The 22,635-nt window shown below is 36.2% G+C and overlaps 1 protein-coding gene across 1 annotated transcript in view; it reads right to left on the bottom strand.

Annotated features, from left to right (window-relative positions):
• OTOL1 (otolin 1) overlaps nucleotides 1–22,393 on the bottom strand; it is a 55,815-nt gene extending 33,422 nt beyond the window's left edge. The window contains exon 1 of the mRNA XM_067737223.1: nucleotides 22,282–22,393. Within this exon, the coding sequence (XP_067593324.1) occupies nucleotides 22,282–22,366 (85 nt within the window). The 5' untranslated portion in view covers nucleotides 22,367–22,393. The remainder of the gene's footprint in view (nucleotides 1–22,281) is intronic.
• Between the last annotated feature and the right edge of the window lie 242 nt (nucleotides 22,394–22,635).

The following is a 22,635-nucleotide window of genomic DNA, read 5'->3' as shown; positions in this document are numbered from 1 at the left end:
TACATATACATATATCCCCATATCCAGCAGTTAATTTTTATTCATGAATTATAAATCCTTTACAGAGGGGGTGAAAATAAAATGACCATTAGATCTAGAAATGTAATGCTCCACTAATTCTATCATAAGAAGCTAAATGCATATTAAATTTTTATTATTGTTCATAATTGTTCCCTAAAATACCACAGGCATAACATATTCTTGAAAGCAAACTATCTTTTCTCCTCACCAGATAATTATTATGATAGAAACCACATTTTTGATACAACTACCTACATCATCTTAACTGAAGATATACCACAGTATTGTAATCTAAACAAAACCTGGTTTTTAAGATCTTCATCTCTGAAAGGGAGTTAAATATTGCATGGAACCAAAAATATGTAGTTTGACCTCAGTAATATCAATATATTATAATCTCCCTTTAGAATTTATTTATTCTACATGTCTCATGGATATTCACAAACTTAGTGACTTTAAAATTAAGAATGATTTTATACTCCATACCACAACCTTCCACATTTCAAAAATCAATACAAAAAATAGATTTAATACAACAGAGGAAAGACTGCCTTCTACCAATTGCAAGCTTTTATCATGTCTATTCATATTCTTACTTCCTTGAGGCAAATTACATCAACACAACTTTTTTAAGCCTGGGATCTTATTGCAAAAGACCTGATAGAAGATAAAATAAATCCACGTTTGTAATCATCACCTACCTTATGGATGTTTCCTTATCAGTAATCCCTCTCCTGGACAGCACATTGGAAAATTCAATCTCATTCACCATCAGACAGGGGTTTGTTTTACTCCTTTCAAGATTTGCCCCTACCCAATGAGAGATGAGTACCCTATGATGAGGGGAGGGGTGACTTTTTTTGACTCTGAAGAAAGGCTCTGAAATCTGATGAAATGCAAATATCTTGGGAATATTAAAGCCTTAGCTCTTCACTGGCCTGAACTTCTCTGCCATTCCTCTTGGTTTACAGGATTATCTTTCATCCTAATACTTTAAGACCATGGCACCAATGTGTCAAACAATTCTCCTGTTTAGTAAATGTCACAGTTTTCTGGAGAATCTCCACTGGAATCTATTATTCAGGCAGCATTTGGGTATTTAAAGGCATCTGCTTCCGCTACTGAGTGAGCCCTCACTGCAGGAGAGCAATCACTTGGGTGACATTTCTGAACAAACACATTCCCCCCAACCTTCCCCTTTACTTCATAAGCCTGACACCCATTGAGGATTGACCAAGACTTGTAGATTCTTGGCCAGGTTCATTTCTAAGAAGATAACTTTGTCATATTGTTTGGGATTACAATAAGATGTTCCCAAGAACTTATACATTACAAAAGCACCATTGGTCTCTTGAAAGATCATTCATTCAGCAAACAAGTAAGCAAGCATTCATGAGAACCTATCAAGTGCCAGACTCTGTTCTAGGTGCTGGGAATAGAGAAGAAGAAAGGCTGACAAGGTTCTTACCTTCATGGATCTTATATCCTAATGGGAGAGACAACCAAAAATTAAAACACAAAGATGTAAATAGTAAATATCATTTACTAATAAGCCAATGAGCATTACACACAAACTAAAATAAAGTGAAGTGACGGAGAACGAGTGGCTTCTTTAGACTGACTGCTCAGGGAAGGTCCTTCTAACAAACTGACTTTAAGCTGCTTCAATTTGAATGTGGAGAAGGAGAAATCAGAGGATAATGCAAGAGCATCCCAAGTACAGAGACTCTGAGATGGCAACAAGCATTAGACTGTGAAAGCAACACAGAATAGATCAGAGGAGAGATACAAAGAAAACCAAATTAAATCCCAGATCAGCAAAATGGTGATATGATTAAATATATTAACATACCTAGGATTGGTGCTATAGAAGGGACTGATCAACCATCAGAACATAGAAAAAGGAATTTGTGAGGCACAAACAGGATTGGAACCCATCCAGACAGGCCCAAGGAACCTAAGGCAATGGGACTTCAATATTCTGGTCCCATTGGTAACCTGATCCCCATTATGAGCTGGATGCAGCTGGTTAGCTTAACCAGAAGCCATGAAATATTTGATTCATGTAAATCCTCTCGTTTTGATTCCACACTCACCAAGTCCTTCCTCATTCTGCCCTCAGAGAGAATGTGTTGATCATAATGCTTAAAATAATTTGACATAGTGATTACTCATGGTAAGTTACAAAGTGAGTTTCTAATTATCATTTGGCTTCCGCTGTAGCTTGCTGGCTTGGAGAGTATGCTGTGGTCAGGCTAATACAAACACAGCAGCCCATATGGTTATATTTCTCACTATAAATTAATAGGCATTCTGAAAGCTATCTGTCTCCTCCTCATTTTAGTGTTTCTGGGGTCTTGGTTACTGCTGGACATTGACAAATGCAAGTTTAATCAAGCCACTACCTAGAGAATCCCAGCCCAGTCCCAGCTGGCCTTTCCTTCATAACCACTGACTCCTGATGATGAGGATATATATGTCTATGTCTACCACATCTTCATCTAAAATGCCTGATGTGGGCTTCCCTGGTGGCGCAGTGGTTGAGGGTCCGCCTGCCGATGCGGGGGGGTGCGGGTTCGTGCCCCGGTCCGGGAGGATGCCGCGTGCCGCAAAGCGGCTGGGCCCGTGGGCCACGGCCGCTGGGCCTGCGCGTCCAGAGCCTGTGCTCTGCAACGGGAGAGGCCACAACAGTGAGAGGCCTGCGTACTGCCAAAAAAACATAAAATAAAATAAAAAATAAAATGCCTGATGAATTCAACTGGGAATGATGAAGAAAGTTACTGCCCTGAAATAAACAATCAAGCACACTGAATTCTCCCTTTGGGTTTACCGTGCTCTCTGACAGCCTTGGCAAGCAAATATCTGTTTCCTCTATAAAATGCAAGCGTTGGTCTCCTCCAGGTCTTTTTTCATAGATTTTTAATTACACAAGTAATATATCAATACATTTGTCCTGTAAATGCATAAAACATTACAAGCAACAACACCCCAATCGCTGTCTGCTATTCCCACTGTCCAAAGAGGAGCGCTGTTATCACATCTGAATCCTTCCAAACCTTTTTAAGCATTTACATCCTATGTCTACATACATATATTTACTCATGAAAAAATAGTATTGTTTGCTTTATGTTTAATAAATGGTTCCACATGGTACATCTTGCTCTGTAACTTGCTTTCACTAAGCAATATATCTTAGAATTGGACTCATCTTCATAGGCAGTGAATAACAGTGGAAGATGGTTTAAAGTTGAAGTAATGGCCCCATGACCTGCACAAAGTTCGCTTCTCAGGTTACTTACATTTCTTTTTCTCTGTAAATACCTAAAACCATTATACTGCTTGGAGTTAAAAACATCTTTACCTAACAAAATTGTAATAGCTTTGTTCAGATCTCCTGTATAGCAGTAGAAGTAGATATTTTCCTCACAAAGTATATGAAAGTAAATGTAGATCTTTCCACATCAGAACATAGCTCTCCTCTAGTCTCTTTAATTGTTGCCTAACATTCCATCATATGAATACACTACACTTACGTGTACTATTTATCAATTGGAAGCTATTTAGGCTCATTTCAATGTTTAACCTCTACCAAATGTCACAATAAATATCCTTGTACATTCTTTACCGTGCACATAAAAGAGAGTTTCTCTAGAATAGCTCCAGGAAGGGGAACTACCAAATGACAGCATCTGAGTCTAGGCTCAAGCTATAGTCTGTAGACCACCTGGATCATAGAAGTGTTTACTAAAGATAAAGAAATGTATAATACGAGATAAAAAGGGAGCTTTCTTGGTCCCATCTCACACCTTCTGTGCCACAATCCATAGGTATGGGGGCCAGGACCTATGTTTTATACAAACACTTTCACAGTGAAGTTAGAGAACTATTAGAGTAGGTGGCTCTCAAGTGCTGTCTGTCTCTAAAAATGTACTAAAATGTCCAGCTAGCAAACACTTGTATGTGCAAGGCTCTGCATTAGGAGTTTTGCACACACTTCCTGTTGAATCATAACTCCCGTAGTCCAGAGCTGGGTTGCAGTTAAATCTGGATTCCAATCCAGACTTTGTCTACTAAAATATATGTGGGCCCATGGACACAGTGTTTCCCTCCCAGTGCACCCTTCGCTCCCACATCCCATCACTGTGACTGTCCTCATCCACCTCTGCCTCAACACTGCTCTTTCCCAGAATGTGCTCTGATGAGCCTGAGTCCCTGATGCGTGCTGTCCCTGTCAGAGTGTGATTGGCCTGCTGCTCTGACTGTCTGGTTTTCTATCATTTTTCCCTCTGTTATTACCAAATCTGCCTGGATAGCCTTTCTCCTTAGACAGCAGGAGAAGAGACGCTAAATGAGCAAAGACCCACCCATCTTCACTGTGGTTAGAAGGTTACAGAGAAAGCTGTAAATATTAACATATTAATAATTGTATTTAATTATTAATTTACTAGTAAATGAAACCGTGTGCAGGAAGTACTGTTATCCCCGTTTTATAGATGAGAAAACTGAACACAGAGAAGTTAAGAAATTTGCTCAAGAGAACCAGCCAGGGAGAGGTAGATCCAGCATTCAAACCCAGCTCTGTCTGGTGTCAAAGCCCAGCGCATAAGCCTGTTTTGTACCATTTCTAGTCCACATGTACCTGTGAATTTTTTTTTTTTTTTTTTGCGGTACGTGGGCCACTTTTGTGGCCTCTCCCATTGCAGAGCACAGGCTCCAGACGCGCAGGCTCAGCGGCCATGGCTCACGGGCCCAGCCGCTCCGCGGCATGTGGGATCTTCCCGGACCGGAGCACGAACCCGTGTCCCCTGCATCGGCAGGCGGACTCTCAACCACTGCACCACCAGGGAAGCCCGTACCTGTGAATTTTATCCTTCCTCTTTTCTGGGCATTTGTGTAGGACTTTATCATTGAAGTACAAGAAACAACCTTGAGCATGAAGTTTAAAGGAGCGTGGACCACAGAAATCTGCATCAGTTCATCTGAGAGTGTTCAACAGGCATCACACACTAGGCTGAGTCACATTAGGAATGCATGCCAGCCTGTAATTCTTCACCCTCTCTGATGTGCTGGCACTGGATGGATTTATGTACCACTAAACTTAGATAGCTTAAAACACCTCATTGCCTAAGCCCTCAGTAGTGCTGATAAAATACATGTAGCTGCATTTATAAATCATTACATTTACTTACACTTAAAAAATTGAAAATAATCTTCTCCAAGAAGTTGTTGGACAGTTTCAACTCACTGTGGACTGGCTGTGATTGCTTTTTATGCACCATATCTTTATACTCTTATCACCTCTTATGTAGTTACTATGAACTGAATTATGCTCCTCCCCCCAAAATTCATATATTGAAGCCCTACCCCTCAATGTGATGATATTTGGAGATGGGACCTTTAGGAAATAATTAGGTTTAATGAGATCGTGAGGGTGGGGCCCTCGTGATGGGACTAATGCTCATGTAAGAAGAGATACCAGAGAGTTTACTCTCTCTCTGCCACGTGAAGACACAGCAAGAGAGCAGCTGTCTGCAAACGAGGAAAAGAGCTCTCACCAGAACCCTGCCATACTCTGGCACAGAATTAGCATTTTTAACTCATACAGTCCCTAAATATTAACTTTTCTTTAACGGCCATCACAATCACTTAAAGGAGTCTTTCCATGTATTAAATTTTGAAAAAGAAAATGTGTTAGGGTGAAATTTAAATTATGAGCAGCAGAAAAACAAATACACAAATATATTTGTGTATTATAATACATACATATATGATATATATCATAATATATATTTATAACGTGTATTTTATAATAGATGCATTATATATAGTTATAAATAAAACCAGATGACTTCATAAAATGTTTTATGTTCCTCTTCAGGGTACATTTGTACTCAAACTAATTTATTAGGAGGAAAACAATGAAGGCCCAGAATAAAGCTCTTTTTATAAAACAGCTACATCACCAAGCAGATTATATTCCTGACCCTGAGCTGAAGGAGCTTGTCAGCTTTCTTTCTTTCCAAGTAAATCTTCCCTGTTGGGCTTCAGTCCAGAAAACCTCTCTGCTTTAGCTCACTGCATCTCCCTCTGACCTTTACTTTTCAGATGTGTATCTCATGTAACAGGTCTGTACACTTGACCCTGACTCCTTTGAGCAAACATGAAAGAAGAAGGAGTTCAAGGAGAAAGCTTCCCTGAGTAAGAGGACTGCAGAAAGTCTTCATATATCAGAGCATTTTGATTTTAATAATATAATTTTCCCTTAAATGTACCTATTTAAAAATTAAAGTTTCATTAGTACCATGGAACTTGGAAAGTCCCAAACAGTTTGAAATTAATTTTATACTTTATAAGATTTTAATTGTATGAAGTTTTGTTTCATCCTCTCTCTAATTGAAAATCTCATTGCAAAAATACTCATTTGTTTTCAACTCTGGTAAAATTATAAACCTTATAGTGGAAAATTTAAATAGCAGAGAGCTTCCTTCTATTTTGTAATTTAATGTGTAAATAAAGTCAAATTTTTAACAGCTAGACATTTCACTATACTTGTTAATCATTCAGATTGACTACCAGAAAAAAAGAAAGATTATCTTTGGTTGCTTCAAACCTTTTTCTAAAACCATTTAGCTTCTTTCCCATTAATTCAAGCAATAAGAGACCTAATGTTCCTTGAACAACTTATATTTGAAAATGCTTTTTGCTTCCTGAAAATATTCAAGTTTTATAACATTGGGATTTTTTTCAATAAAGTAGAGTTCAAGAATATAGGCAAATCTCTCACCAGGGACCTTTGAAATATTGCAATATACCAACAATTCAATTTAAACACTAAAAATATTTTCTTTTATATCATATATTTTCTTAAGGTCTGACAGATTTATACTTTCCGTCCATAAAATCAATTAATTTTTGCTAATCTGCATCCCTCACTAATATACATTAATGTCTAAGTGTTTGTTTTAAATACATGGTAAGGTGCCAATTAAAATGAAAACCTTCTTCAGTTATTTGAATTCCATCAGAGCAGTTAGTCTGTGCATATGGAAACAATCCCAGTTGCCCACAAAACAACCCCAACAATATATTGATGGATCAAAAATGAAATATGTGTATAACCTGATTTTTCTCCAGCTTCCAGGTTGCCTAAAAAGTAATTACTCATATTTTACTTACTTTCATATCTATGTCCTAAGACCCCACCCCCAAGTATCTCTAAGACATCTCATGGGTGTCTTGCCAGGTGGCACCACAGGCCCCGCATGGTCCACTGTGCCCCACCTTCCCCAAGTCTCTACTGGACCCGCCCCTCTGCTCCCCCTCCAACAGTGGAGGTGACGGTGCACTGTGAATCCGGGGAAATACCACTCCCCGCTGTGTACAGCCACTTGGATGTCTGTTTATTCTCTGGATGCCTTAAAGAGATTTAAGTATAAAATATTTTCTGTTTCTCTCTCCCGCTCCACATAGAACTCAAACATGAGACGAAAGAGGGCTAGCCTGGGAGATAAATCTAATACATAGACAGGTTGCATTAGAATTCTCCTTCCTCAGTGGCAACTTTTCTTTAATTGATATCTAGTTAATTTACAATGTTGTGTTAGTTTCAAGTGTATATAGCAAAGTGACTCGGCTATACACACACACACACACACACACACACACATTGTTTTTCAGATTTTTTCCATTATGGGTTAGTACAAGATATTGAATATAGTTCCCTGTGCTATGTAGTAGGTCCTTGCTGTTTACCTATTTTATATATAGTAGTGTATATATGTTAATCCCCAAATCCTAATTTACTCTTCTCCCCACCCCACTATCTCCTTTGGTAACCATAAGTTTGTTTTCTGTCTGTGAGTCTATTTCTGTTTTGTAAATGAGTTCATTTGTATCATTTTGTTAGATTGTATATATAAGTGACATATGATATTTGTCTTTCTCTGTCTGACTTACTTCACTTAGTATGATAATCTCCAGATCTGTCCATGTTGCTGCAAATGGCATTATTTCATTCTTTTTTATGGCTGAGTAGTATTCCATTGTATATATGTACCACATCTTCTTTATCCATTCATCTGTCAGTGGACATTGAGGTTGCTTCCATGTCTTGGCTATTGTAAACAGCACTGCAATGAACATTGGGGTGCATGTATCCTTTCGAACCATGTTTTTCTCCAGATATATGCCCAGGAGTGGGATTGCTGGATCATATGGTAGCTCTATTTTTAGTTTCTTAAGGAACTTCCATACTGTTCTCTATAGTGGTTGCACCAATTTACCTCTCACCAAAAGTGCAGGGGGGTTCCCTTTTCTCCATACTCTCTCCTGCATTTATTATTTGTAGACTTTTTGATGCTGGCCATTCTGACCAGTGTGAGGTGATACCTCACTGTAGTTTTGATTTACTTTTATATGATAATTAGCGATGTTGAGCATCTTTTCATGTGCCTATTGGCCATCTGTATGTCTTCTTTGGAGAAATGTCTCTTTTCAAATTAGAGTTTTTGTCTTTTCTGGATATATGCCTAGCGGTGGGATTGCTGGATCATATGGTAGCCCTATTTTTAGTTTTTAAAGGAAGTTCCATACTGTTTTCCAGAACAATCATTTTAAATTCAATATCAGACATGCTCTGAGTAATATTCCATTGCATATATATATACCGTATCTTCTTTATCCATTCATCTATTGATGGACGCTTAGATTGTTTCCATGTCTTGGCTACTGTAAACAGTGCTGCTGTGAACATTGGGGTGCATGTATCTTTTTGAATTAGTTTTCCCTGGATATATGGTCAGTGGCAACTTTTATCTCAAAAATGAATTCCTCCCCCAGGAGAGTTCTTAGTCCTTATGCTTACCAGCTTTTCATTCCTTAACGCTAACTCAATATTTTCCATACAACCCCAGAAGTATCTGGATCCCACTTTAAATTTACAACCTCTGGTCCAGGTGATTATCCACATCTAAAGCAATGTGTAGATATCACAAAAACATTTTCAAAACTATTTCTATTTGCATATTAAAATAAGAATATCTAATTCTCATAACAACTGTGGAGGTACATGCTGTAGTGGACACTTGTAAGTTTTCTGACAGGCGTCTCTTTGTTTTTTAATAATTTTTTTAAAAAATATTTTTAAGCGTAAGAGTCCTGCATCTTCAAGGTGGAACCCAAAACACTCACTCACATGACCTAGTCTCTACCAATAAGTACTCAATGAGGCTTCAGTTTGGAAGTAAGCAACTTGAGGAAGGAGGCTCTGCACACAATCCAACATATTGGTGAGGCTTACAGCAGAACTGCCCGGCTTCCTCAGAGACTTCATGCAAGGCTCTAAGGCAAAGTAGGACAGAAACAGTCTCTCCTTGCTCTTTGCCTTGTTAGCAGCATTCCAAATCACTCCTGGGATTGGCCTCAATATTTTATGACACTTTCACTGAAACCGCTCTTCCTAGGTTTCTCACAGCCTTTCTGAATTACACGGGACTCAAACATGAATCCAATGGCAACTACATTCAATGCAGAGTATGTCCTCCTAAGTTTGGTTCACTGAGTGTTTTCAGCAAAACTGACTCATTCTTCCCCAAATAAGATTCCTCAAGCCTCCTGCAAACAAGTATCTGGCAGGCCCAACCCTCAATTTCACTCTAGGTAAATCCCACTTAGACCCAAGCTGGAGTTCCTACTGTATCAATATCGCCAATGATTAAATTACTAAAGATTGAGCAGATAGCCAACAAGCACCTACTGTATAGCACAGGGAACTCTGATCAGTATTCTCTAATAACATAAATGGGAAAAGAATTTGAAAAAGAGTATATATATGTATATGTATAACTGAATCACCTTGCTGTATACCTGAAATTAACACAACATTGTAAATCAACTATAGTCCAATATAAAGTTAAAAAAAGTCTATTTTGTCTGAAAAAAAAATTTTTTTTTAATATTGAGCATATTTAAACAAATTTAAACATGTTTAAGTCAGTAATCAAATCAAAAAACTCCATTTCAACATTTCGGAGTAACAAAGAAGGTCTTTTCACTACTAGTATAATTCCAAGTGCTATTCTACAATTGCAGGAGGCCCCATCTTTACCCCAGGGGTCTGTTCCTGAGATATTCCTAAGGACCTCAGCATTGTTTACTTAATCTAAAGAGTTCATTCTCAGTTATAACTATCTGAGCCTCCTCAAACAGCCCAGCAGCCCCTGCAGTTAATACTAATGGCAGTGGAGCCACCCAGACAAATGCCCCATTTGCTGTTCCTATTACAGTTCTCCTGCTGGTACCGGGCCAGAGAAGTTCAAGCACGAGCCACACTTTGTGGTCAACAACAGCCTCTCTCACAATTGCTGCAAGCTTGGCTGGAATACACCCTCTTGACTTCCCAGAAGCACAACTAAAAAGCAAGCTCTATGCTCCTGAAGAGACCGTCTCGAATTCATAGTTATTCAATACTTAATAAACCGAAATAGAGGTCACTAATAGTCCTGATTGAATATCTTTTAGGAAAACTACTTCTGTTCCCTCTTTTAGAAGTAAAATACGTACATCTAATTGACATTACCAAATAGAACACAATGCACGTATTCTCAGATTCAAGGTAACCTCATACCTCTACTCAATAACAATAGGTGGCTATTTTTTTCTTACAAACCTGGAATGAAAGAGACTATTCTGAAGAATTTCCTTAACAAAAGTAGTGTTCCAAAGGTAAAGACTTTTTTTATCTCCATGAAACCAAAAAAACTGTTTCCTCAGTAAATCTTTTAAAAGATAAAGTACCTGCTGTGTTTTTTGGTTTTTTAGTCTCAAAACAATTCGTGCTTTCTTACCTAAAAAATCATTTAAAAGCTTTTCAAATTAAATTTTATACACGTATTTTTTGAATAAGTACTACCTGAAGATGGTACAAAATTCAAAATATACAAAGTAGATCTCTCTCCCACCATATTCACCCTTTCAGAAACAACCACTCAGTGATATTTTTTTTCTTTCCAGAGATTGCAGAAGAATTGATGCCTGCATAATGACATAACACTTTTTTGGGAGCTTCCTGAGTCAACTTCTCCTTAATTTTCAACTTTCCATGTGTTATGATTCTATTGTTTTCCAATTTCTGTATTTTCTTCTGGTCCCTATAATTGTTTTGACATTACCATCAATTAGCTCTTTCACTTATTCTTCCCCAATGCAAGATGATGGCTATTTTGCCTCTTAATAGTAGCTCTGTTCTGCGAAGTGGGGAAGTTGTATTTTTGGTTAGATTTTACTTACTTCTTTGTTTTCCTTATCCAATATAAGGCTACTTATCCTGTTTTTTTTTTTTAAGCTTTCCTGAGATTATGCACTTTAGTGCAAAAAGCATGTATAGCGTCAAGAACTGTGAAGGGCCTGAGATTTTAACCTACTTGCAAACTAAAGCTTAGCCTCCCACAGTCTGATGGATGTTGGTAGAAGATGTGAGACTTCTGGGCCAAAGACAAAGGGCAGTTTATTGTTCAGAGCGATAGCAACAACCTGAGTACCATCATTTGTGCCAATTCCCAAGCCTCAATTCCCACAACGTGACATCCAGAAGATGAAATGATACCTACATGTGAAATACAGTGCATTATAGGAGAGGAACCCTCAGCATAAGGATCCCAAATCTTTTATAATGGGAAGTAAACTTGTGTGACTTTTGCTCCAAAAAGGGACAGCTTTATTATACTGAACAGTAAGCAAACCTGCCCATTGCTCTGGAGGGAGATACTATCTCTATCTTCCAAGGCTGATTACTACATAAATATCCTCAAAAAGATAGTTCATAACAAAGGTAGTCAGTTCCTCTGCCCACAAGATGTACAGATGTGAGAGGTTATGCAGAATTATCTCCAAATATACAGCGCCTACAATCTGCTAGACACTGCTAGGAAGTTCAATCTATTCATTTGTCAAGCTTTTACTGAGCACTTGCTTTGCTCCAGGGACCACGACTAGTGTCCATTAAAGGAAATAATGCATGTAAAGGAATTTTTTAAACTGTAGTGAGACAAGCATTACCTATTTTTCCTACTACCTTAGTTGATTTATCTTTTTAGTATTTGCCAATAGTAGGTATTTTGTCCATTGCTGTTGCTGGTTATCTTCCAATGTCTGTATTGGTCTTTTACTTCTACAACTGGGATTTAGGGGAAGAGTCAGAGTACTAAAGTCCCAGAGCCTGTTTTCCTCTGCACAAAACAAACTGGCTTCTCTCTGCTCATAGCCAGCTTTCCTGGGGCTTTCAATTTCTTCCTTTCATAAAGGGATGAAGGGAGAAACTGATTAGGCTGGAACTCAAAAATGTAAAAATTCTCAGTTGTGAAATCAGACAATATTAAGCACATTTAAAAATGTTAAAAAAAATAAAAATAAAAAAAATAAAAAAATAAAATAAAATAAAAAATAAAAAAAAAATGTTAAGCCAAAGATTGTTCCATTGGATTAATTTCTAATTTGAGTTAATCCATTTTACTTACCCAGAATTTGGCATGGTATATATTTAATTATGGTGTGTTATATAATGAATAAGAAAGTACTGGTAACTCTGAATATTTTTAATACATATTCATGTAAAAAAAATTTCAAGATGAAGAAATCAACTGTTCTGTAAATTTATATATAAATTGTTTATGTAATTACAAACAAAAAAAACTTTAGATAAGTGAATGTAAATTTCTGGGGTTGATGAGGTTCTCTTACTTTTGTTCACTATTTTCTTTTTTTTAAACAACTCATTGAAATATAATTAACATGCAGCAGACTGCACAAATTTAAAGTATATAATTTGAGGAGTTTTAACATATGGATATACCCGTGAAATCATCACAACACTCAAGATAATAAACGTTCACTCCAAAAAGTTTCCTTGTGCCCCTTTGTAATTCCTCCCTCCAACAGGGTAAAAAGGCAACTTATGGAATGGGAGAAGATATTTGCAAACTATATATCTGATAATGAGTTAAAATCTAAAATATTTAAGTCCTAAAACTCAGTAGCAAAACTAAATAAATAGCCCAATTAAGAAATGGGCAAAGGACTTGAATAGACATTTCTCCAAAGAAGACATACAAATGGTCAACAAATATATTAAGATGCTCAACTTCACTACTCATCAGGGAAATGCAAATCAAAACCACAATGGGATATCACCTCATATCTGTTAGGATGGCCATTATCAAAAAAATAAATAAAATCAGAAAACAGCAAGTGATGCAGAGGATGTGGAGAAACTGGAACCATTGTGCACTGTTGGTGGGAATGTAAAATGGAGCAACCGCTATGGAAAACAGTATGCAGATTCCAAAAAGAAAATTAAAAAATAGAATTGCCATATGATCCAGCAATTTCTCTTTTGAGTATTTATTTAAAAGAATTGAAATCAGGATCTTGAAGAGATATTTGCACACCTATGTTCATCACAGCATTATTCACAAGAGCCAAGAGGTAGAAGCAACCTATGTATGCATCAATGAATTAATAATGTAAATATGGTACATGCTTCCAGTGGAATATTATTCAACCATAAAAAAGGAAGAAATCCTGTCATATGCTACTATGACGAACCTTGAGGGCCTCACACTAAATGAAACAAGCCAGTCACAAAAGGACAAATGCTGTATGATTCCACTTATAGGAGGTATCTAAAGTAGTCGAACTCACAGAACAGAAAGTAGAATGATGGTTGCCAGAGGCTGGGGGGCAGGGGAAATGGGGAATTGCTGTTCAATGGGTATAGAGTGCAGGTCATGCAAGATGGAAAAGTTCTAGAGATCTACTATACAACATTGTGCTTAGAGTTAACAATACTGTGCTGTACACTTAAAATTTTGTGAAGAAGAGAGATTTCATGTTGTATGATTTTTACCACAATAAAAAAAAATCCAGTTGAGAGAGACAGATAATTATCAAATAAACAACTGAATTGCCGGGCAAGGATGAATGCTATGAAGAAGAATAAAAAGTGGGGTGAAAGGATAAAGAAAAAAATCCAATTGTATCAATACATGTATGGGTGGATTTATTTCTGGACTCTCCATTTTGTTCCATTGATCTGGGTAACTATTATTATGCCAATTATGACCTTTTTTTAGCCATTTTATTGAGGTATGATTGACATAAAAAAATCTATACATATTTCACTTTAAATATCTTAACAATTTTATTTATCAATTTTACCTCAGTAAAGTTGGGGAAAAAAATCAGTAATTGGAGACAGTGAAAAATAAAAAAGGAAAAAATCTGTATATATTTAATGTATACAGCTTGATGAATTTAGAGAGAAGTATTCATCCATAAAACCATCACCACAATCTGTGCAATAAACATATCTGTCTATATATAATTTTAAAAAACATATTCATCACCTATAAAAGTTTCCTCCCACACTCTTTATTTATTTTGTGTGTGTGTAATAAGAACTCTTAATATAAGATCTATTCTCTCAGCACATTTTTAAGTATATAAAAATGTGCTGTTTACTATGAAGAATATGAAATAGTCAAACTCATAGAAGTAGAGCATAGATTGGTGGTTGCCAGGGCCTGGAAGGAGGGGAAAACAAGAGGTATTTGTGAAAAAACACAGTTTCCGTTATGCAAGCTGAATAAATCCTTGAGATCTTCTGTACAATATAGTGGCTATAGTTAGCAAGGCAGTATTGACACTATCTGATTATTGTAGCCATATAAAAACTCTTGAAATCCAGTAGTGTAAAAAAGCTTCATTCAGAATTGTTTTGGATATCTAGGTCCATTGCATTTCCACATAAATTTTAGAATCAGCCTATCAATTTCTACTAAAAATTTCTTCAGGGATTTTGATTGGGACTGAGTTAAAAATAAATCAATTTGGGGACTTCCCTGGTGGGGCAGTGGTTAAGACTCCACACTTCCAATGTAGGGGGCGTGAGTTCGATGCCTGGTCAGGCAATTAATATTTTACATGCCTCTTGGCAGTGCAAAAACTATATATATATATATGAATTTGGGTAGAATTGACATCTTAATAATATTGACTCTTCCCATACATGAGCCTGGTATATCCCTCCATTTATTCATGTCTCCTTTAAATTTTCTTAACAATGTTTCCTAGTATTTAGTATACAGTTTTTAAACATCTTTTGTCAAATATATTCCTAAATATCTCATATACTGATGCTAATGTAAAGATACTGTTTACTTAATTTTGTATTTTGTATATTGACTTAGTATCCTGCAACCTTGCTAATTAATTAGCATAAAGTTGTTCATAATATATTCATAATAAACATCTTTTTAATATATGTAGGATTTGCTCTAGGATTACAGTATACATATTTAAGTTATTAAAGTCTATGTTCAACTAATATTACACCACTTTACAGACAGCAGTAGACCCCTATCTACTTACATTTCCCCCATCCTGGACCTTATGCCACTACTGTCATAGAGTTTACCCATACTGTCATAAAATTATGTTATAAACTGTACAATACATTGTTACTATGTTTGCTTTAAAGAGTCAATTATCTTTTAATGAATTTTCTTAAATAAGGAAAAAACTTTTATATTTACATAAATAGTTTTTACTTCTGATTCTCTTCATTTCTTTAAGTAGGTATAAATTTCTATCTGACATCCTTTTCCTTGAAGGACTTTCTATGGCATTTCTTGTTGTACTACTCTGCTGGTAATAAATTCTATCAGCTTTTGTATGCCTTTTAAAAAATCTTTACTTTACCTTCATTTTATGAATATATTCTAATTGGGTAAAGATTTCTAGAATGATGGGGTATTATGTCTTCTGGTACTTAAAATGTGTTGCTCTACCATCTTCTAGTTTGCATTCTTTATTTGTCATGCTTATCTTTGTGCCTCTGTATGGAATATGTTATTTTCCTTTGACTAATTTAATTATTTTTTCTTTATTCCTGCTTTTAAGCAATTTGATTATCTGCCTCGTGTTGCTTTCTTCATGTGTCTTCTGATTGAGGTTTGCTGAGCTTTTGCTGTCTATGGGATTTGGTAATATTCTGTCATTATTTCTCCAGACATTTTTTCTACCCTCCTTCCATCTCTCTCCACCCCTTCTGAGACTCCTATGGCATATATATGAGGATACATGAAGGTTTCCCACAGTGCACTGATGCTCCATTCACTTTTCCATCTTCTTTTCTCTGTTTCATTTATGATAGTCTCCATTACTATGTCTTCAAGTTCACTAATCTTTCCTCCTAATAGTGTCTAATAACCTATTAATTTCATTCAGTATATTTTTATCTAAAACATCATATATTTCATCTCTACAAATTTAGTTTAGGTGTTATTTATACTTTCCATTTCTCTCTTCATCATGCTCATGTTTTTCTCTACCTTTTTCAATATACACTGTGTATTTATAATAGCTGATTTATTGTCCTTTCCTAAAAATTCTATTATCAATGCCATTTTTGTTTCTATTAATTGACATCTGTCTTCATTATGGGTCATCTTTTACTGCCCCTTTGAATACGTGGTTATTTTTTATTAGATGCCAGACATTGTGATTTTTACATTGTTGGATACTAGATGCTTTGTATTCCTTTAAATATTTATGGACATTGTTCAGGGATGCAGAAATTTTCTTGGAAATGGATACTAGTTTTTTCCCTTTAAGTATTTTTAGGTTATGTTTTAGGATGTGGTTAATTTACTTGGAAATGGATACTTTTGAGATTTGCTTTTAACCCTTATTAGGCAGGTTTAGAACAGCCTTTAGTCCAGGATAGGGTTCAGCAAACTTTTTTTGTAAAGGACCACATGGTTACTAGTTAGGTTTTATGGGCCACATATAATCTGTGGCATACTCTTCATTTGCTTTCAATAATCCTTTAAAAATGTAAAAACCGGGCTTCCCTGGTGGCACAGTGGTTGAGAGTCCGCCTGCCGCTGCAGGGGACACGGGTTCGTGCCCCGGTCCGGGAAGATCCCACATGACGCGGAGCGGCTGGGCCCGCGAGCCATGGCCGCCGAGCCTGCGCATCCGGAGCCCGTGCTCTGCAACGGGAGAGACCACAACAGACAGAGGCCTGCATACCGCAAAAAAAAAAAAAAAAAAAAAAAAATGTAAAAACCATTCCTAGCTTGTGAACTGGACATAAAAGGCCAGATTTGACCCACATGTCATAGTTGTCTACCCTTCATCCAGGGTTATTTGACTCTCTTATCAATCCCTGGGAATAAAGAAGCTTTTCACTCTGGCTGGTACAAACACAAACTATTCCTGGAACTGTGTGAGCTCCATGGACTATTCTGACTAGTCTGAACCTTTCTGTATAAACATTTGAAAGCCAGGTCTCTAGAACTCTCTAGCTGTGCAGCTCTTTCCTCTCGAGTACTCTGCTCTTTCCATTACAAGTGGCTTGGCCACCATGAACTCTGCACTCTGTCTCCTCAACTAAGGGAGTCTGCCAGGTTCTGTATGGACTCCCGCACCCTGCAGTGAAGCCCAGAAACTCTCTTTAGCCTGTAGCTTGAGCAATCATAGGGTTCACCTTGTTTGTTCCCTTCTCTCAGAGATCGCTCTCATGTACTGCCTGTTGTCCAATATCTGAAAGCCATTGTTTCATATATTTTGTCTGCTTATTTCGTTGTTTAAGATAAATCCTGTGCTTGCTAATCCATCCTGGACAGAAATGGCAGTAAAGAATACAATTTTTTTTTTCTGACCCCTAACTGCTGGACTGCCAGGGAATTCCCAAGATTACAATTTTTAAGTATTTGTTTACTTAAAATTAAATATTGATTCAAGCTCAAGTGAAAGCATCTCAGTTTATTTTCTTCCTATAACTTACGTAAATCAAATTATGTTCCTATATTACATGAACCACAGGAAGAAAACATTTTCTTAGGACTTTTTTGGAAAAGAAATTTCATATGTAAGTATAAATAAGAAAATGTCTATTATTATTGAAATGACAAATTTTCATTTAATTCTAATATTTCCTAAGAATGAGAAAGTTGTTAAAAATTATCGTTAGCTAAAGAGAGGAAGCTATAGGACATGCCTCACCTAGATATTACAACTAGGACATATTCATATTTGTTTAAAATTTTTGAAATGTGGGACTGACATCATACTTGGTTAGTAAGTAAGCTTTATATTCAGAACAGCAATAGATATTTTTAGGGTTCTAACAATTTGGTTTTTAGAAAAAATAAAAGAGTTTCACTTATTTAAAAACTAGGACAGCAATTTTGGTATTATATATGTAAAGCCTTTAAATGTATAAAGTAAACAAATTCAAATTACATGGGTCTTTTAAAAACCATCAACTAATTGCTCTGAATAACTCTAATGACTTCTTTCAGACTTTGTTTAGAATGCAAATTACTTCAAATGACATGTTCACTATAATTTTATATCTTTTTCTATTTTTAAACTATTTAACTTGTGGTGGTATTGCTTTCCAGCAATTAAGCTAAAAATGTGCCTTAAATATTCAACATTAGAACCTAAATTACATGAGCAATAACATCTCATCCATGAATTTCCAAGAAAAAAAATTTTATAATTTAACTCATGCTTCTTCCACTAACTGAAAAAAACAATAATACACCTGAGAAGAGACTTCCATTTAAAAAAATTAAAAAATAAAAATAGGGACTTCCCTGGTGGCACAGTGGTTGGGAGTCTGCCTGCCAGTGCGGGGGACACGGGTTCAAGCCCTGGTCCGGGAGGATCCCACATGCTGCGGAGCAGCTAAGCCCAGGCGCCACAGCTATGGAGCCTGCGCTCTGCAGCCCACGAGCTCACAGCTACTGAGCCCACATGCCACAACTAAAGCCCGCGCGCGCCTGGGGCCTGTGCTCCGCAACAAGACGGGCCCCCACTCTCTGCAACTAGAGAAAGCCTGCGCGTAGCAACGAAGACCCAACGCAGCCAAAGTTAAAAATAAATAAATAAATAAAGTTATTTTTTAAAAAAAATAAATAAAAAAAATAAAAATAAATGCTACTTCTAACTTGAGATAAATTCACAGAAAACAAGTCTACCTTCACTGGAAGATATTAAGGTCATTCTAGTTCTATAATCAAATAATACATTTTCATGTTCTTATTTATCAATGAAGAATATCTTTTTTACAGAAATTAACTAAGATCATGCTAGACCCTCTGGAAAGCAAGGAAGTATAATATGCATGTTTCCTGCCCTCATGGAACTGACAATGTGTTTGTAAGACAGGGCATATAAACATAGGAAATAAAATAATAATGTATAAAACATAAGCAATTTGTGATTTAGTTTTAAAAAACAACATTTGTTGAAAGTCTGCTATGTCAGCAATTTTATACGTATTATGTCTAATCCTTTCAAAAATCTTTTAAGATGACCATATTAAATGGAATTCTTTGGTTGCAAATAAATCTCTCCAATCCCCTCCATTCTCTCTCTCCCTCTCTGTCTCTCTCTCCCTGTCTCTCTGTCTCTCTGTCTGTCTCTCTCTCTCTCTCTCTCTCTCACACACACACACACACACACACACACACACACATATACACTTTTCCTTCTCCTTTCAGATTGGTTTCATTCTAAAGATCAAAGGCTACCGAAACCTGAAACTGACTAGAGCTGTCCTGGGGCTTGCATTCTTATATTCTCACAACCAGAGAGAAAATATAGCTTTTCTATCCCAGCTTCACCTTGAAAAAATAAAGGTTGAAGGGAAAATTCTGATTGGTCTGCCTTAGATAAATGTTCACATCTTGGTGAGATTATTGTCACCATAGGGATGAAGAATTATAATTGGTCCAAACAGAGGGGTCTTTTACCATTAGGAGAAGTAGCAGCACAATAAGGTCACTGAAAGATACGTCGTAAGCCACTATGTTCCTTCAGATACACCCAAGCTTCTTTTTATTACTCACTCAAGAAACACACAGCATGAGATTAAAAAAAAAAGAGAGCATTTATGGAAAAAACAGAATGTAAGTCATTTTCATGCCAGTAATGTTTTTTTGAAAAAACCATGTCACTTGTCTCACTTTCCAAGTTTGGCTGATTTAATGTGTTTCTGTCTCCGCCAGGTTTTCTATAAAATCTCAAACAAGGATTATGACTTGTGGGCCAAATGTGACCTGCTGCCTGCTCTGAAATAAAGTTTTATTGGGGCAAAGCAATGTCTTCTATTTACACATTGTCTGTACCTCCTTTCATGCTTCTCAGTAGAGTTTAGAAGTTGTGACAGAGACTGTATGGTCCACAAAGCCTAAAATATTTACTGTCTTGCCCTTTACAGAAAAGTTTACATATTCCTGATCTACATGCTTGATTATATTCAGATTCAGTTGCTTAGATCAGAATACTTTGTATGTATGCTGTATATTTTTTTACATCATATTATGAAGCGCATAATACTTTACCATCCTACTTTTAGTGATAAGATGGAATCACCTCAAAAAGTTAAACATAAGTGACCATATGACCCACCAATTTCAATTCTAGGTATATAACAAAAGAAACTAAAAACATATGTCCACACAAAGACTTGTACACAGATGCTCTTAGCAGTGTTACAATAGCCAAAAATAGAAAGAACCTAATTTCCATCAACTAATGAATGGATAAACAAAATGTGGTATACCCATACAATGGAATATTATTCAACCATTAAAAGGAACAAAATACTGATACATGCTACTACACAGATGACCATAAAAACATTATGGTAAGTGAAAGAAGCCATATCATTTGATTCTGTTTAAATGAAATGTCCAGAATAAGCAAATCCACAGAGAGAGGAGATAGATTAATTGTTGCCAAAAACTGGTGGGAAGGAGGAATGGAGACTTACTGCTAATAGGGATCAAGTTTCTTTTTGAAGTGTTAACAAAATGTTCTGGAATTAGATAATGGTGATGGTTGCACCACTCTGTGATTATACTCAAAACCACTGAATTGTATACTTTAAAGGGTGAATTTTTATTGTATGTGGATTATTTCTCGATAAAGCTGTTATTTTTTAAAAGGATGAAATCAGAGGGTTCAAATTATATGACCCTGATCCCTCCATTATAAGATTTTCCCATCAAATTTTACCTCATACTTTTATTATTTATACATGATTGTTGCCCAGAAGCATTATTTCCTTAGAAGTTGCAAAACAGTGATTTTCTTATTCTACCATTCTCTCTGTACCTTTAGGCTGAACTTCTTCTATAAAGAATTTTCTTTCATCAGCTCTTCAGTTATATAAATATACAATTCATACAGGTAAGGCAGGATAAGCTTGGTTCTTTTCCTCTTTCAGTTTTTCACAGAAATGATTGGTGGTCTGGCAACCTCCAGTGGTGAATGGTGAGATATTTGTTTTGTTGTCTTTACAAACTAAAACTCACTATATATATATATATATATATATATATATATATATACTGTGTTTCAATTCAATGCAGTCAGTCTTTTTGATGCTCAAATTGCCCTGTGCACTGGGAGCTCCTTTCCAGTTGGCTGCTATGCACTGTTGGCATGATTTCATTAGACTTTTTTTTAACAGCATTATTAAGATATAATTCACATACTATTCACCCATTTAAGGTATACAATTCACTTGTTTTTAGTTTGTTCACAGAATTGCACAATTATCACCATAATGGATTTTTAGAACATTTCATTCCCCTACAAAGAAACCCCATGTCCATCAGTAGTAACTCCTCATTTCTCCTACCCCCAATCTATCCCCTGCCCTAGGCAACTACTAATCTACTTTCTGAATCTATAGATTTGCCTATAAAGGACATTTCATATAAATGGAATCATACAGTATGAAGTCTTTTCTGTCTACCTTCTTTCGCTTAGCATGTTTTCAAGATTCACCCCTATTGTAGCATTTATCAGTACTTTATTCCTTTTAATGGCTGGATAATATTCCATTGTACAGATATAGCACATTTTGTTTGTCCATTCACTAGCTGATGGACATTTGAGTTGATTCCAAGTTTTGGATATTATGATATAATGCTGCTATGAACATTTGTGTACAAGTCTTTGTGTGGACATATGTTTTCAATTTTCTTGGGTATAGCTCTATTCCCTTTTTCTCCTTTTTGAGCTGTAATTGTTATGCATTGTACATGTATATATGTTACAAACCCAACAATAGGTTATTCTACTTATTATCTTATATATTTTTTTATTTTAAAGAAGTTGAGAGAATAAAGGAGAGGAAGTATATAAACTAGAGTTGGTTAAATTAATCTCCTTACTTACTATTTTTGGTTCTCTTCCTTTGTCGCCATACATTCACGTCGCCATCTGGCATCGTTTCCTTACTCCAACATAGCCTTGCTCCCATCCACTTCCTTTGTGCTGTTCAAATATGTTGCATTCCTATGTGTTATAGGACCAATAATTCATTTATATATGTAATTTCACAGAATTGCTTTTAAATTGTAGTTCAAAGAAATAAGCATCTTTTATGATTATATAATTACCTTTACCATTACTTTTTGGGTTTTGGTGTGCAGTTGAATTACAGTCCAGGTGTCACTTGCTTTTAGCCTGAAGAAGTCTTTAGTATTTCAGATAAAGTGATCTCCTAGCAACTAATTGTCTCCACTTTTG

The sequence above is a fragment of the Pseudorca crassidens genome, chromosome 5 (genome assembly GCF_039906515.1).
Source record: "Pseudorca crassidens isolate mPseCra1 chromosome 5, mPseCra1.hap1, whole genome shotgun sequence".
Taxonomy (NCBI): domain Eukaryota; kingdom Metazoa; phylum Chordata; class Mammalia; order Artiodactyla; family Delphinidae; genus Pseudorca; species Pseudorca crassidens.
Note: the sequence above shows the minus strand (reverse complement) of the source record. Positions and strands in the feature narration are given on the sequence as shown.